General features: G+C 50.4%; 4 protein-coding genes across 4 annotated transcripts; 2 read left to right on the forward strand and 2 right to left on the reverse strand.

Moving 5' to 3' along the window:
* Positions 1–160: 160 nt before the first annotated feature.
* Positions 161–791, reverse strand: CDV56_100057 (TspO/MBR family protein; the record flags this gene model as incomplete). The annotated part of the gene is made up of 2 exons (XM_026753676.1): positions 161–597; positions 689–791. 2 exons carry the CDS (start codon positions 789–791, stop codon positions 161–163), a joined length of 540 nt encoding a protein of 179 aa, XP_026613039.1.
* A 744-nt stretch (positions 792–1535) lies between these two features.
* Positions 1536–2311, forward strand: CDV56_100436 (putative DUF341 family oxidoreductase; the record flags this gene model as incomplete). Its single annotated transcript, XM_026754055.1, has 3 exons — positions 1536–1583; positions 1635–1653; positions 1701–2311. The coding sequence occupies 3 exons, from the start codon at positions 1536–1538 to the stop codon at positions 2309–2311; spliced, it is 678 nt and encodes a 225-aa protein (XP_026613040.1).
* A 292-nt stretch (positions 2312–2603) lies between these two features.
* On the forward strand, positions 2604–10744 carry CDV56_100578 (putative polyketide synthase; the record flags this gene model as incomplete). The annotated part of the gene is made up of 9 exons (XM_026754197.1): positions 2604–2879; positions 2930–3016; positions 3084–3141; positions 3192–3531; positions 3581–4110; positions 4194–4775; positions 4856–9495; positions 9542–9862; positions 9923–10744. 9 exons carry the CDS (start codon positions 2604–2606, stop codon positions 10742–10744), a joined length of 7656 nt encoding a protein of 2551 aa, XP_026613041.1.
* Positions 10745–11031: 287 nt separating this feature from the next.
* CDV56_101839 (putative ABC multidrug transporter) lies at positions 11032–15435 on the reverse strand (the record flags this gene model as incomplete). Its single annotated transcript, XM_026755458.1, has 3 exons — positions 11032–11547; positions 11603–13612; positions 13693–15435. The coding sequence occupies 3 exons, from the start codon at positions 15433–15435 to the stop codon at positions 11032–11034; spliced, it is 4269 nt and encodes a 1422-aa protein (XP_026613042.1).
* Positions 15436–16370: the final 935 nt, after the last annotated feature.

Genomic DNA, 16370 nt, shown 5'->3' on the forward strand with positions numbered 1-16370 from the left:
TTTCTTGAGATAAAGGCATTTTTAATAATAGTGGTGATAAAACAACGCGTTGAAGAAAGGAAGTGGGTGGCGTAGGGAGAAATTCGTCGCTCGGTGGTATTCGTCGCTCGGTGGTTGATTACGTTATATCTAGGGAGTACTGAATTATGCCCCCTGCAAATTATCGTCCCTCACGACTGTCAAAATCCCACTCGTTCAACCACCCAACGCTAGCATTCAGGTACGTCGCAAAGCAGAGCCATCCCGCATATGGGACCATCATCCAAAACGCAGTATGATCGATATCCCACCACGTCGCCATCAGTTTCCCGACCGTGCCGCCCAGAACTACAATATCCGCGAGGGCCCAGCCAGGTTTCCGCACACCGAAGAACAACGGCATCCACAGGTAGTTGAGGACCAGCTGCGCCGTGTACAAGGTTTGGGAGGAGGCTACAGCTGTCGCGGGTGTGAGGAGGGTCGCGGAGGTGGTTGCGTGGTGGGCCGCGTAGCCCATCATTCCGTAGAGGATGGTCCACACTGGGCCGAAGACCCAGGCGGGTGGGCGTAGGGGCGGTTGGCGGAGACGGCTGTAGAGTTCTTTCGTGTGGCCTAGTTCTGTAGAGGTAGGGAGTAAGTATCGTCAGGTTTGGTCTGTCATAGAGGAATAGTGCCCGCATTATCTATTGCCAATGAAGAGGACGCATACTGTTGACCAGATATCCCACCAGGGACCCCACGCCAATAGGCGTCGCTACAGCCAGAACTGGGGAGGTAAAGAACTCTTGAGGGAGTGCAAATGACCACGGCATCGTTATTGAGGTTTGAAGATATTTCCGAGTAGATTATTGATCTTTGTTCTTTTACAAAAATAAGTTGTCCATACTGCTGAGTGTACGGGTTTTAAGTGCTCTGCTCAGCCCATCATCCGATCGATCGATAGTCACCCACGTCATTCATTATTATTCTCGCTTAGAAGAGGCGCTCGACAGCTGTCTATGCTCTCCATGACTCGGTGGCCAGCTACGAAACATAAATCGATTAAACATGAATGGCAGATGTTTATACAATCATGAGTACCACTATAAGAGAGAGAATACAGCCAGCAGAGTATCTGGGACGCCCTCGAGTCAACAAGTGCCAGTGGCTTGGCTTCAGGGAAATATATACCACGAAACAAAGAAACAAAAAGACAAATCACACCGAGTCAAAAGAGCTTGCTGGTCAACTAAACAGCTCGGCGATGACACGGAATACAGACTCGGCAAAATATGGACACGTTTTTATCAGTCGTACTAGCTTGACGACGGTGACTTTCGAATGGGCAGCTGCATGTGCCTCCAAGGTATCCTGGCGTTGAGGAGGCGAAAGAACCGAAGTGATTCAGGGGACCGTTTCGACTCCCAATGGAATCTTGTAGAAGGAAAGCTGAAGTTGATATAAAGCATCGCAATGCTCTCCATCAAACCAAGCAAAGTCATGTTTGAATATAGTCGGCGAATTTCATCCAGTTGAAAGACCAGATAGAAGAGCATCCCATCTGACAGTCATCCATCATGCCACTCAAATTGCTTTGCCTGCATGGTTGGGGCACAAACATCAAGGTATGTGACACGAGAATTCGATCCTCGTCCTGCTCGCTGAAATTGTGACAGATCCTGCAATCTCAGCTGAGTAGGTAGCACAGCCCTCAGGTCTGCTCCCACATGCTAAAGAGACAGACGGCTTGATGACCGAACTCCAACGGGACAACACGGCGACATTTCATTTTGTCGAAGGCGACGTTGACTCGGTGCCGGGTCCTGGCATCTCAGGATTTTATGACGGTCCCTACTACAGCTATTACAAGTTTCCCCGGTCGTTTTCTGACTCTGACGGCAGCGAGGAAGAATCCTTGCTCGAAGCATACAACCTCCTCTACGACATCATCGACGAGGACGGTCCATTTGATGGCATCCTAGGCTTCTCTCACGGAGGAACCCTGGCGTCTGGCTTTCTCATTCATCATGCGAAGACATATCCGCATGAACCACCTCTTTTTCGATGCGCCATATTCATCAATTCCCTGCCACCGTTCCGCATGAACCCCGGTGAGAGCCCTGTCATCGATTCAGACCTTGACGGCTATATCAAAATACCGACTGTAAGCATCGCTGGGGCGAAGGATCCCTTGTTCGAGTATTCGCTTGCATTGCACAGGTTGTGTGATCCATCAAAATCCACGTGGATAGTGCACAGCAAGGCCCACGATATTCCCAACGATAAGAAAAATGTTGTTTTGATGGCTGCAGGTATCCGCAAGTTGGCCATCGAGGCCTTGGCGATATGGTGATAGTACCCTGGCTTTTCTTTCTGTCCTACATTTCACAGAATAGAATATTCCGCATGTCTATCCTGCATTCATTGGTTTCAATGCCGGTTTTCTCAGTGTACTGGTACGGAGCATTCTTTGGGTGACGTTTGGTTTCGAATTTCAGGTTTGAAAGATCGGATATTAACCAAGCTCTGTATATTTGTCTGCTGGACCTGCAATTTAATGATTGTCATTGAACCTTTGCCGAAGCTCAGTCACATGTGAGTACGTCAAGACTGTCACATGGATGGGCCATTTGTAGTTTTCTACCATGGCTGTCAACTCCTTCGAAGGGCCTGGCGAACCCGTTCAGCTCCCTTCTTCTCCCTCTAGTGCCCACAAAGAAGATGAAGCTTCAAACTTATTGGACGACCCATCAATGCCCATTGCCATTATTGGCATGGGATTCCGAGGGCCCGCAGATGCCAGTAGTGTTGAAAGGCTGTGGAAAATGATCCTTGGAGGTCGAGAAGCATGGAATCAGATACCCGAGTCGAGATGGAACAGTCATGCGTTTTACCACCCAGACCATGCGAGGCACGGCACTGTAAGTCACGACAAATGGCGAAATGCGCTATGTGATAACACTATCTGCAGATCAATGTTCAAGGCGGCCATTTTTTGACGGAAGATGTATCTCTTTTCGATGCGCCCTTTTTCAACATGACCAGTGACGAGGCAGCGGTTTGTAGCCTTTCAACAAAGTATCTGCACAGTTGGGTCGTATCAAGCTTATCGTATCATTTCTCAGGCGATGGATCCCCAGCAGCGGTTATTGCTCGAAGTGACCTACGAAGGACTAGAGAACGGTTTGTTTCCCACAGCACAGAGGTCGTCGGATAGCACTCACGCCTGCCAGCCGGTATACCTCTTCCCAAAATCATGGGAAGCCAAACATCCTGTTTCGTTGGGTCTTTCAATGCGGATTACACAGATCTCCTTCTCCGCGACCCTGATGCTATCCCCATGTATCAATGCACCAATGCCGGCCAGTCGCGAGCCATGATGGCTAATCGAGTGTCATACTTCTTCGACCTAAAGGGCCCTAGCGTTACAGTCGATACCGCTTGCTCGGGAAGTCTAGTTGCACTGCATTTGGCGTGTCAGACGTTGCGCACCGGCGATGCTGCGATGGCAATCGCGGCGGGGGTAAATGTGATTCTTAGCCACGAATTCATGTCCACAATGACCATGATGAAGTAGGTTTGCATGAAGCACTTGAATGCCATTGAATTAAACAGTATCCAGGTTCTTATCACCGGAAGGACGCTGCTACACATTTGACGAGAAAGCCAACGGATATGCTCGTGGCGAAGGGATTGGATGTTTGATCTTGAAGCCGCTCACAGACGCCATCAGAGACAAAGACCCTATCCGAGCTGTAATTAGGGGTTCTGGGTCGAATCAAGATGGCAGAACTCCCGGCATCACTCTCCCGAGTGGAGCGTCACAGGAGGCCTTGATTCGCCATGTTTACAGCATGGCAGGTCTTCATCCACATGACACAGAATTCGTCGAAACACATGGCACAGGAACTCAAGCAGGAGATCCAATTGAGACAGGAGCACTCGCGAAAGTGTTTTGTGCCGATAGAAACCCAGACAAGCCACTGCGCATCGGGTCAATCAAAACAAACGTGGGGCATCTGGAGGGAACAAGCGGAGTCGCCGGCGTGATCAAGGCAGTGTTGATGCTCGAGAACCGCACTTTTCTCCCCAACCGCAACTTCACTTCCCTCAACCCGCGCATCCTGCTAGACGAATGGAAGCTCAAGGCATGTTATCCCACTTTGTCCCACACGAATGAATAGCAGAATAACGATTCCAGATACAACTCGATTCGGAACCATGGAAAAGCACAGGGCCTCATCGCGTGTCGGTAAACAGCTTCGGATACGGGGGAAGCAACGCACATGTTATCCTGGAAGACACGTATGGATACCTCCAATCGCACGGGTTCCAAGCACTTGTTGGCAAACCACGTACACCTTTCCTGAGGAAGCCTCTTGAGTCATCGCAAGCTCCCAACGGCCGCCACCAATCGCCCATACGTACGCGCCTCTTTATGCTCTCCGGTTTCGACGACCGTTCTATTGCAAAGCAAATAGAAAACATGAAAGCCTATCTCATCGAAAGGCAATCGATAGCTGATGATGAGTTCATGAGTAATTTGGCGTTCACGTTGAATCAACGGCGTACTGCCATGATGTGTCGAGCAGCGGCTACTGGCCACTCAGCTGCCAACGTGATTAAAGCTTTTGAAGGCAGTATCAAAGTCAGAAAGGCTACGAGAAAGCCAGTGGTTGGTTTCGTTTTCACCGGCCAAGGAGCGCAATGGTGTGGGATGGGACGGGAGCTGGTGGGAGCGTATCCCGTTTTTCGCCAGTCAATGGAACGAATTGATGCACACTTGAGTCGTCTTGGAGCTCAATTTTACGCCCTAGGTAAGAGGAAGGCCCGAGTCATTGAATCAAGGTTCACATCCCAAGTAATACAGAAGCTCTACTAATCGTGCTGCCAACAGGTGAAATACTCGAGAACCAATACGCATCGCGGCTCAACCATCCTCTTCACAGTCAAACGATCTGCACAGCACTCCAAATTGCACTTGTCGATCTTCTAAGTTCATGGAGCATACATCCAGATTCGGTTACTGGCCACTCCAGTGGCGAAATAGCCGCAGCGTACGCCATCGGAGCGTTAAGCATGGAGGATGCTATATCAGTTGCATACTATAGGGGCGTTGCGGCGAGCAAGTTATCACAAAACGAAGAAGTGAAAGGAGGGATGCTCGCTGTCGGGATGTCGTCCGCCCAGATCGAACCGTTCCTGAACGCCTTGAAAAATGGGAAAGCCGTCGTGGCATGCATTAACAGTCCATCCAGCGTTACTGTCTCGGGAGACATTGAAGCAATTGAAGAGCTTGAGAAGGTATTAAAGGAGAAAGAACTCTTCTGCCGACGTCTGGCAGTTGATGTTGCATATCATTCCCACCACATGGAACTAGTCGGTGGTGAATATCTGGACCTGATATCGAACATTCGACCACGAATTGGAAGAAAATCCGGAAAGCATCCCGTCTCTTTCTTCTCGTCGGTGATAGGAGCTGAGGTCAAAGCCTCCGATCTTGGCCCTCAATATTGGACTAGAAATCTTCTCGGCCAGGTCAAGTTCGTTGACTCCGTCAGAGCACTTTGCTTTGAAACCAGTACTCAGAAATCGATGTTTGCGGCCCCTAATAACAGACGTACCAGACGACCAAACGGTACACGCAAGGTCAATGTCGATGTATTGCTGGAAGTTGGCCCTCACGCAGCATTATCAGGCCCGATTCGCCAAATCCTGAAAGATGACAACAAACTGGATGCGGCCGGGATTCAATATGCGAGCGTTTTGACTCGAAAAATCGATTCCGTCACGACAGCATTAGAGGTTGCTGGAACCTTGGCCTGCCTGGGTTCTCAGGTCAACTTTCCAGCAATAAACGACCCATTGAATGAGACAAGAGATACACATGTCATGGTTGATCTTCCTTCCTATGCATGGAATCACAGTAGATCATACTGGGCTGAGTCACGCATCAGCATGACTTACAGAAAGCGCAAGCAACCCCGAACAGATCTCCTGGGTGCTCTCGACAGAATGTCATGTCCGTTCGAACCTCGTTGGAGAAACTTTGTGCGTGTATCGGAGATCCCTTGGCTCAAAGACCATAAAATTCAGTCGAACATAGTTTACCCTGCAGCGGGCTACATTGCAATGGCCATAGAAGCTGCATATCAACACCTGTCGGAGCGGGAGGACAACAAGGTCATGTCAGCATTTATTCTCCGTGATATTGAGATAAAAGCCGCTTTGGTCATCCAGGAGCACCCTGCCGCTGAAGTCATGACCTCGCTACGAGCGTGTCAGGGTGGTATCAAAGACTCCGAGCACCTCTACGAATTCAACATCTACTCAGTAACCGCTGAAAATCGATGGACCGAGCATTGCCGTGGTCTAGTTGGCGCCTATGACATGACCATGGACACCGAGTATGGGACTGGCTCCCAGACTCCGGTAAAAGCTTCCGACCTCAGCGTCATAGACATCCCGACGTTCTACGAAAAGCTAGCTAGCATTGGCCTCGAATATGGTCCTTGCTTTGCGAATCTGACTCACGCTCATCGTGCCGACAACTTTTGTTTCGCTGAAGTTACTATCCCTGACACAGCGGCTGTCATGCCAATGAATTTCCAGTACCCATACTTGATCCACCCATGCACCCTGGACAGCATATTTCATTCAGTATTTGTTCAAACGAATTTTGGAGACGATCCCGCAATTCCGGTTCATATAGACCAGCTTTGTGTGTCTCGGTGTACAGAGCGTTCACCGGGCAATAAAATGCATATTGAGACGCAGATTGACAAGCGGACGAGAAAGGGTATTGTAGCCTCAATTACGGTGACAAACAGCAATGATACTATTGCTATGTCGGTTAAGGGATTGCGATGCAAGACCCTCGAGAACAGCGCCCCCAAGGATACGGTGAACCCGACTGATCGCGTTGGGTACATGCTTACTTGGAAAGCAGATCCGGATCTACTTTCAAGGCAAGACTTTAGCACTATTTTCACTGAGAAGAACAATTACGACAAGGAAGAATCCGCAAAGAGAACTTCGTTAGAAAGTTGCGCGTCCTACTACATCCGGAAAGCCATCCAAGATCTTGAATCCGTGGACAAAGAAGGATTGCATCCAGACAGAAGACAACAGCTCGAATTTTTTGTCCATAGAATGCAAGAAAGTCGCTTGGCCCCTTCATCAGACACAAATAGCGCCGATATCCATGCAGTGAGTTCTTCCGGACCGGAAGGAAGACTCCTCACTGCAACGGGCGAGCAACTCAGTACAGTCTTGAGAGATCCAAAATTTTCACCCATTGAGACTTATCCTTCAGTATGGGCACAATACTGGGACGCTATCCGCTCAACCCCGGTGTACGACAAATTAGCTAGCTATCTCGAGCTAGTCGGCTATAAGAACCCAATGATCTCGATCCTTGAGGTGGAGGGTACATTTGGACAATCTTCACAGACTCATCTCGAGAGGCTCTTGAATAATAGTGGGCAAGGTCCAATATGCGGTGAATACACAATCACTCATCAAGCCCCATCGATCCCTGAACACTTCGCCCCAGTGCTTTCCAAATTGAGCCAATGGCTAAAAGTGAAGAAATTGGATCTCAACCAGAGTCCGGAGACACAAGACTTTTCTACACATCAATATGACGTCGTCCTCGTGCCCTTTGGGCTTTATACGGTCCGATCGAAGTTGCAAGCTCTCAGGAATATCCACAAGCTTCTGAAGCCGCAAGGGCATTTGATTATTGTGGATCCCTTCGCTGATCATGACGATTTAGTCAACCCTGTTATCTTTGCCAATTCTCCGGGATGCTGGTCAGAAGGCCGATTTGGGTATATGCGTGAAGACTGGAATGTCGCTCTCTCGGCGGCTGCATTTTCCGAAACAAGAGACGCAGGCACCTCAGGAAGAGGGCCATCCTGGATTATCTCACGTCCATTGCATAAGCAGTCAATGTCCCAACGAAGTATTCTAATCATATCTGAAGATGGTGACAATGGTGTGAGCCTGTCAGCTCTGCGAGACTGTCTCAGCCTTATTTCGTCCAACATCGAAATCGCGGATTTCACGCATGCCAAGCCAGAAGGAAGAGTGTGCATCATTTTCAGTGGCCTTAGTCGGCCTCTGATGACAGACCCTACTTCAGAGGAACTGGAAGTACTGAAGCAAATCTTCTCGAAGGCAACGGGCGTCCTGTGGGTAACTCGAGGAGCAGCGATTTGCCCAGTGGCACCGGACAATGCGCTGGCGACTGGATTCATGAGAACCGCGCGCTCTGAATCAGGAATTGAAAGAATCGTTACATTGGACCTGGACGGACAGAATCCGCTCCCAGGTCATCGCGCCGCTGAGGTTATATGCACAGTTGTGCGCGAGCGAATTCTGGCAGAGGGGAACGACCAAAGTGATACAGAGTACGCCGAGCGAAACAACGTGCTCCTCATTCCTCGAATTGTTGAAAACCATGCCTTTAACAGTTCCCTTGCGTTGTCGCATGAGACACAGTCAACGAGCCTTGAGAAGTTCCATCAGAAGGATAGATTCCTTAAAGCGACGATTCCCGATGCCTATCAGGCAGATGAAGTACTCTTTGTGGACGATTCCAGGAAGAATGACCTACCAGCGGACCATATTCGTGTTCAAATTTATGCAGCATGCATAGATAAACAAGCCGTAAACGCTCTGGAAGAGCAGGATACGTCTCAAGAATCAGCAATGAGCTTCGGAGCCAGCGGGATTGTTCAAAGCGTCGGAGAAGCTGTCCAGGATTTCGCCCCGGGTGACCGAGTGGCTTGCCTTGCGCAAGGAGCAGTAGCCAATTACCAGCAGGAACAGGCGTTGGCGTTCCAAAAATTGCCGTCGGATTTATCTTTTGAAGCAGCAGCAGCCTTGCCTGCGGCTTATTGCACAGCACTATATGCTCTTCAAAACCTTGGGCGGGTTGTCTCCGCAGAAAGGGTCCTAGTATACGGAGCTATAGGAACAGTTGGGCAGGCTCTAGCAGAATTATGTCTGCATAGTGGTGCTGACGTGCTCTTCGTCGTCCGAGCTGAGAAAGAAAAGCATTCCCTTGTCAGCACAGTTGCAGTACCTGATGACCGAATCATCGTCGACGAAAATGGAGCTCATGTCAGAAGGCTTCTGAGGATTAAGCCGCATCAAGCTTTTGACGTGATAATCAATTTCGAAGGTTCCGACAACGAGACGCTACAGATGCTATGCAGGTTGGTCGGTGCATGCGGCAAATTCATACACCTTTACCGCGAGCGCTGGAATCAGCGAACATGGACGATTCCACAGCTGGAGAATGATATCACGTTCGCAACACTGGACATCAATAAGCTCTTGAGAGACAAGCCAACATTGCTGTATAAAACATGGGGTGAGGTAATGCGCATGTTCCGTGCTGGACACATCCGTGGCCCCAATGCCTGGGCACTGTACAGCGTCTCAGATATGCTGGGGGCATTGAACGCGTTGGAATCGGAAGATATGGATTCGGCAGTAATCGCCGCTCAACCAGAGGACGTTGTGAAGGTAAACTCAGAGAAATATCTCCGGATTCCTGCTGACAAAAGAGCAGGTCATCACTCGGAAGCCGCACACTGCCGTACTTCATCCAGAAGTGTCTTATATTCTCGTTGGTGGCTTAGGGGGTATCGGACGAGCCACGGCCCTCTGGATGGCTGATAACGGGGCTCGATCGTTGATCTTCGTCAATAGAAGTGGGCTGTCCAGCGTCGCAGCACAGGAAACAGCACAAGATCTGGAAAAAAAGGGAGTCCACGTCATTGTTTACGCTTGCGATATATCTGATAGCAAACAAGTCGAGAATATGGCGCGTGAACTTGCGCGTGATGCCCCTCCAATTCGAGGAGTTATTCAGGCCGCCATGGTCCTCCGGGTACGTCCATTCAATCTACGCAGACAATACGATACCCTTTGAAAACTGACCCGTCAATAGGATATCCATATCGAGAAAATGACCATCGATGATTACCTCTCCGTGCTACAACCAAAGTACGCAGGAACCTGGAATCTGCACCGCCATCTCCCAGACAACCTCGACTTCTTCGTCATGCTCTCCTCAATCAGCGGAATCATCGGAAACGCCACCCAAGCCGCCTACGCCGCCGGCTCGACCTTCCTGGACGCATTCGCTGCATACCGCAACTCCCTCGGTCTCCCAGCCGTCTCCCTAGACCTAGGCGTGATAACCGACGTAGGGTATCTGGCCGGCAACCGCGACCTAGCAGCCAAGATGGCCCAGCAAGGGTTTCACGGCACAGACACAGCGACGCTGATGTCTCTAATGGAGGCAGCGATCAGGGCGCCGTTTGGTGAAGGCGGGACCTCCCAGATCATCACGGGATTGGGCGAATGGAAAGAGGGGCAGTCGCTCAGCAACTTTGACGCTCCTCTCTTTGCACATTTCCGGCGACAGTTCCAGCAGAAGGGTGGGAATGACCAGTCCGATGAGTTTATTGGCAAGTTACGTGCGAATCTCCGAGGTGCCACTAGCCTCGAAGAGGCTTCTGGACTTGTCTATGGGGCTCTGAGCGGGAAAATCGCGTCGCATCTGTCTGTTCCGATCGAGAGCATCGATGCGTCGAATCCCATTACGGAATACGGGATCGACTCGCACATGGCGGTGGAGTTGAGAAACTGGATCTCGAAGACCATGGAGAGCACGGTGCCGATTTTGGATATTCTGGCAAGTAGTACGTTGTTGGATCTGGCGGGCAAGATTGCATCCAAGTCTAGATTGGTTCATGTGGAGGAGTAGTGATAGCTGATATTTCTTCTCTAAGCAACGATATTATGAAATCTAAGCAAGTCTAGTATTGTGGAATCTTGGTATAAAACAAGAGATCTCAGGAGCCCAATGGGCTTCGAGGGCAGTACGTGAGACGGGTAAAACGGGAGATAGAAAGAGGAAAGAGAAACAGGCGTTGACTGAAGACACCGAGACCGTGAAGGCCCAGTAATAAGATCGAAAAGAACAGATTCCAGTTCTTTCCGAGTAAGAAAATAGTGACCAGATGGAGAAATGGGAAAGCCCAAAGTGGACAATCACTCCGCCTTCTTGGAAGCCTTGGTCCGCAGTTTCATCAACACGTACACCAGGGCATACGAACTGAGGACGAAAATGCAAACAATGGCAGCATCCCGCCAGCCGTAGTAGTAGTCCTTCAAGTTGATAGTGTAGAGGTAGTCGCTTCCGTACCGATACTGGCAAACACGGCAGCCAGACGTTGCCTCCGGATTGATGAGATTCGCACGGGACCCGATGCCCTGCATATACGTCGATAGGTAATCTGCACAGGTCGTGCCATTCGGAGTGTCGAACACGGCGAACTCGCTGTCCTTGCATTTGACATTCGTGTCGAACACGGCGAAGACCAGCATGCTGCCCATGAGGTAGTTGAACGGGTTGAGCCAGTAGATCCAATACCGCCAGAAAGCCTGGATCTGGGCGTATGGAACGAGCACACCGCAGAAGGAGACCAGAGTACCGATGATGAGAGGGTTGCTCAGTGCGGCGAAGGTCGCGTTGGGTGCGTACGCTGCAATAAATTGTCCAATTCCCTGGGTAGCATGTTAGCTATTTGACCAAGAGATTGGGCGAGAAGGATGAACAAACCGTGTAAAGGAATTCGTAGCATAGCATGACAAAGAATATCGCGCCGGCCTTGTCGGAGTCTGAGGAGAATCCAACGGTGTAGTACCAGCAGACGAAGTACAAAACAGCGCATACGCAGAGGTAAGGGAACTCGGATACGATCAGAGCCGTGACGAACGCTTTCCATGAGTACATTTTGGACTTCTTCTCCCGTGCATCATAGATGTCACGGCGTTCGATGAACAGAGGCTGAAGCTGGTTGATCACACCGGGGGCAACGAAGATGAAATTGAAAATAGTGAAGAGTTTGAGTTGCATATCCGAGACGCCGTCACCAATCATCCAAAATGAGAAGCCGTTGAATAAGGCCGATCCGATGTGCAGTGCGAACTTATTCATGATGTAATCACAATTTCTGTATAATGAGGTGGACATTCTCTGTGTGACGATCTTTGTTTGTTGCCAGAGCGGCATGGCGAATTCATGACCATCGTCGACAGTCCCAGGGGGCTTTGATGCTGCTTCGCTGATGATGGTATCGAGTTCCTTGGCGGCGCGGCTGTGCTCCGGTGACTCAAGCCAGACTTGGTTCCAATCGCGACCCTGGGACAAGTGACCAGAGACAACGTCGATCATATGCTCGGCAGGATTAACATTGGCAGGGCATGGAGCACCATATCGACCGAAATAATCCTTGACTGTCCGACCGTTGTCGCCGATGTCACCAAAGTAGACCATCTTACCACCTTTCGCCAGAAGCAAGAGGGTATCGAATTCAGCAAACAACTGGGCAGAGGGTTGATGAATGGTCACAAGAACTGCCTGGCCGACATCAGCAAGCTTTCGTAAGAAGCGGACAGTGTTGTAGGCGGATTGGCCATCAAGACCAGAGGTAGGTTCATCCAGGAAGATCAGAATGCTAGGCTTCGACACAAGCTCCACACCAATGGTGACACGCTTGCGCTGCTCGACGCTCAATCCTGCACCCACTCGACCGATGAGAGTGTGCTCAAGATCATGCAGCTCAAGGAGATCGATGATGACGTCCACGTATTTCAACTTCTCCTCTCTTGGAACATGCCGTGGTTGACGAAGCAAGGCGGAGAACTCCAGAGCCTCGCGAACAGTAGCGAATGGTTCATGCACATCAAGCTGCTCACAGTAGCCCGCGGATCTCTGGAAAGACACAGGCAACGGACGTCCGTCTACCATGATTGAACCTCGGATGGTACCGTCTGTTTTACGCTGAGCCAAAACATCCAAAAGAGTGGTTTTGCCGGCGCCCGAGGATCCCATCAAAGCGCCCAGCATGCCGGGCTTGACCCAACCGTAAACGTTGTCAAGCAACACACGATCACCCGATGGGGTCTTGACAGTATAGGTTAGATCCTTCCATGTAAAGACCGACGTATTTCGAACCAGTTGCTGATCGACTTCGCTCTGGTCCGGAGAGTCGGTGTTGCTACCTTTGTGACCAGCCTTCTCGGTTGCCTGTGCTTCTTCGTCCTTGCGAGCCACATTGTGATGTTTGGCCACCGTCTCACGGGGGATCAGTAGCGTATTGCCAGCTTCCGCGGCAGACTTCCAGTGAGATGTAGCGATGATAGTCACGGCAACGAAAAGCGCCCACCAGGCCCAGAGAATACCAAAGTTTCTCCAGACATGCGAGTAGGAGTAGGTGAGGGAAGCCAGATATTGGTCCCCAGTCACATGGGTCATTCCCTGAACCGCACCACTTACACCGGCGCAAGACTGGTACGGAGTATCCTCATAGCCAGGTCCGAACGGTACTAGGTTATTGCCAATGCATGGAATGATCTTGTTGTGGAACTCGATGGAGAGCAACGCGTCAAAGGCATATGCCATCGGATTGATCCAATATATCCAGATGAACCATGGATGCATCGCATGGTAAGGTTCTAAGTAGCCGCAGTACATGATTAAAGCGCTGATTAAGAAGCCAGAAACTTTCGAGGCACCGTCGAAGGTAGAGAAAAGCGCTCCGATGGCACGGAACAACGCGGTCATGACCTACACAGAGCATCTGTCAGCACGTGGTGGATTCCATATGAACTTGATACTGGATCCTAGTGCAATCAAGCGAGACTTACCATAGTGGCCACAAAAATGATTACCCAGTAAGAGAAAAAGGCCGCTGCTGTCGTGGTGAGGCCAACCATGAAGTAGACAACGATCGCAAAGATACTGATCTGGAACAGGAGAACGGGGATATCGGCAGCAATCTGGGCAATGCAGAACGCGGCTGGGTGAAAGAAAGCAAAATACTTGTGCTTAATAAGGACTGGTCGACCGTTGAAGGAATCCGTGACCTCCGACATGGCGAGGAGGCTGTTGTATAGCAACGAGAAGAACAGAGCACCTGCCTTGATGAATAAGCCACCAGAGTTGTTCGGAGCATTATAAAAGAGAGAACCAGCGACGAGGGCTTGAATCAGAGTAGAAATTTGCTTGATGGCAAATGTCGCCTTATCAGTCCAAATGATCTGGTACTGACGCACAACACACGCCTTGACCTGTTGCAAAAAGTCGACGGTGAACGGGCTGTTCTTCGACAACCGTTTGGCTTTCTCATCAGCAACTCCAAGCTTGAATTCTTCAGTCCGTTCCCGAGTCGACTCAGTATCAGGGTAGTCGTATTCAATTGCCATCTGGGCTCGGATTGGTGACTTCTCATAAGCGACCAGAATCTCATCCGCGGTGCGCGGGAAGCGATTCTCATATCCTGGTCGGATTTTGCGCTCGGTCGGGACGGTAACACCAGTCAGGAAGTCTGCCACATTCGACCCTTCACTGCAAATAAAGCCTAGCTCCTCCATGAAAGGCCGTGCCTGGGACATTGGCCCATAGTAAATTTGCTTGCCCTCGTCGAGAACCAGGACTTTATCGAACAGGTCATAGATGCCGTTTCCTGCTTGATAAAGTGTAACAATTGATGACAATCCAAAGATGTCGGTCATTGCTCGGACAGCTTTCGCCCACTCAAGAGCAGTGCTAGCGTCCAGTCCTCGAGTACTGTTGTCCCAGCAGAAGACGGAGCCACGAGTTGCAAGACATTCGATGATCGACACACGTTTCCGCTCACCACCACTGACCCCTCTCACATACTCATTGCCGACTTTCGTATCCGAAGTATGAGAGATGCCCAAGGACTTGAGCAAGAAATCTCTGGTTTCCTGCTGAAAAGCTTCCGGTGAAGTAACGCCCTCGGGGAGGTTGGAGGGAATTTTGAGTCGAGTTGCAAAATCCATGGTCTGTCCAACAGTCAAGGTAGGAAAGAAGAGTTCCTCCTCGGTGTTCATAACAATTTGACCGCGGTATTTGGAGGCCTCGTCAGGAGTAAGCGATCCGAAGCGAACATCTCCCTGAATCGACTTGTAGCCGAGTCGATGGTTAGAAAGCATCCTGAGCAGAGTTGTACAGCCCGAACCGGGACGACCGAGAACAAGAAGCATCTCTCCCGGTTTGACACAGCCATGGCTTTCGTGAAGAATAGTCCGTAAAGGTGCCTTGTTACGAGACTCTCGAATATGCTGAGGAATGTTGAATTGAGACAAAACGTTCTCGTTGATGGCGGCATCTGCACTGACGACCTCCACACTCAGATTCTTCCAGGTCACGCCAAGTTCGCGACGTTTGGAACCCGATGCAAGATTCCGCTCATGATGTTGCTTGAGCTCGGGCATCAAACTCCAGTCCTCAGTGTGGGAGATGGGTTGAGGACGAGGAGTAGGCGACTGATCGATTTCATCGAGAACGGTGTTCGTGCTGTCTGTGTCATCTCGCCTGTCGAACACTGTCGGCTCCATGAACGGTGGATGGCCTTGGTCCTCCATGGCTCAGCAGGCACCAAGTTTCAGTGACCAGAAGGGCGAGAATTTTCCAAGTCGAGATTGGAGACAGGTCGAGGGGGTCCCAGGAGCCATTGAAGGTATATAATAGTTTGTCATTCTGCAGAATGGTTCAGCCGAGTGGGTCAGCGGTTTGAACAGACCCGGGCTCCGAGTCTCACAGCTTCATAAAAATACACGATCTGGGGCTGTGTTTGCCAATCATCATGGCCGATGCCGTTGTAGATCGATATCTATGGTAAGGTTGCTGTTACGGGAGGGGCTTGCGCCGCTAATTGTTGATTCTCCCCTGGGTGGCCCAGGCGCGATAATGCCGACTCTGTGTCCGAAATTCCGAATGGAAACTCCGTGGATGAAAAATCAGGGATGACTGTTATCATGTCGACCGATCCCGAATGAGGTGCTTGGCCAGGTCGAAGACGAAAAAGGTGGTTATCGTCGCGATGCGCCGTTTTGATTTGTTCAAACAGGAGCAGCGGCTTTTGGACAGTGGAATCTGGTGTCGGCGTCGGACGCCTCTTAGCCCGGCTTATTCTGGGACCTCCGCTGAGTCAGCCATCATGAACCAACCATTGGCTCCTACCATTTGGCCAAGGGCTCGGCGGAATCAGCAGAGCTGGCCCTCTTCCGCTGACTCAGCGGCTGCCAACCATCCTGGCCCACTCTGCTCTCAATTTTTCCACTGCATTTCGATGGTTTGTTTCAATAATGGAGTTACATTTCCTAGAACGCCTTCGTTCTGGACCATACGTCAGTTTGGTAGTTCTCCAAAAGACCGAGAATCGCTCAATCCAGCCGAGATTAAGATCCTGATGACAGATCATCGATGGTTCAGCTCGATAAGAGGTCCTGCCGTTTCCGGCTTCGGGCGGAGACCTCGGAAGTTGTCGACATATAAAACAGAAAATCTGCAGGTATTG

This window comes from Aspergillus thermomutatus (genome assembly GCF_002237265.1).
Source record: "Aspergillus thermomutatus strain HMR AF 39 chromosome Unknown NODE_143, whole genome shotgun sequence".
NCBI classification, from domain to species: domain Eukaryota; kingdom Fungi; phylum Ascomycota; class Eurotiomycetes; order Eurotiales; family Aspergillaceae; genus Aspergillus; species Aspergillus thermomutatus.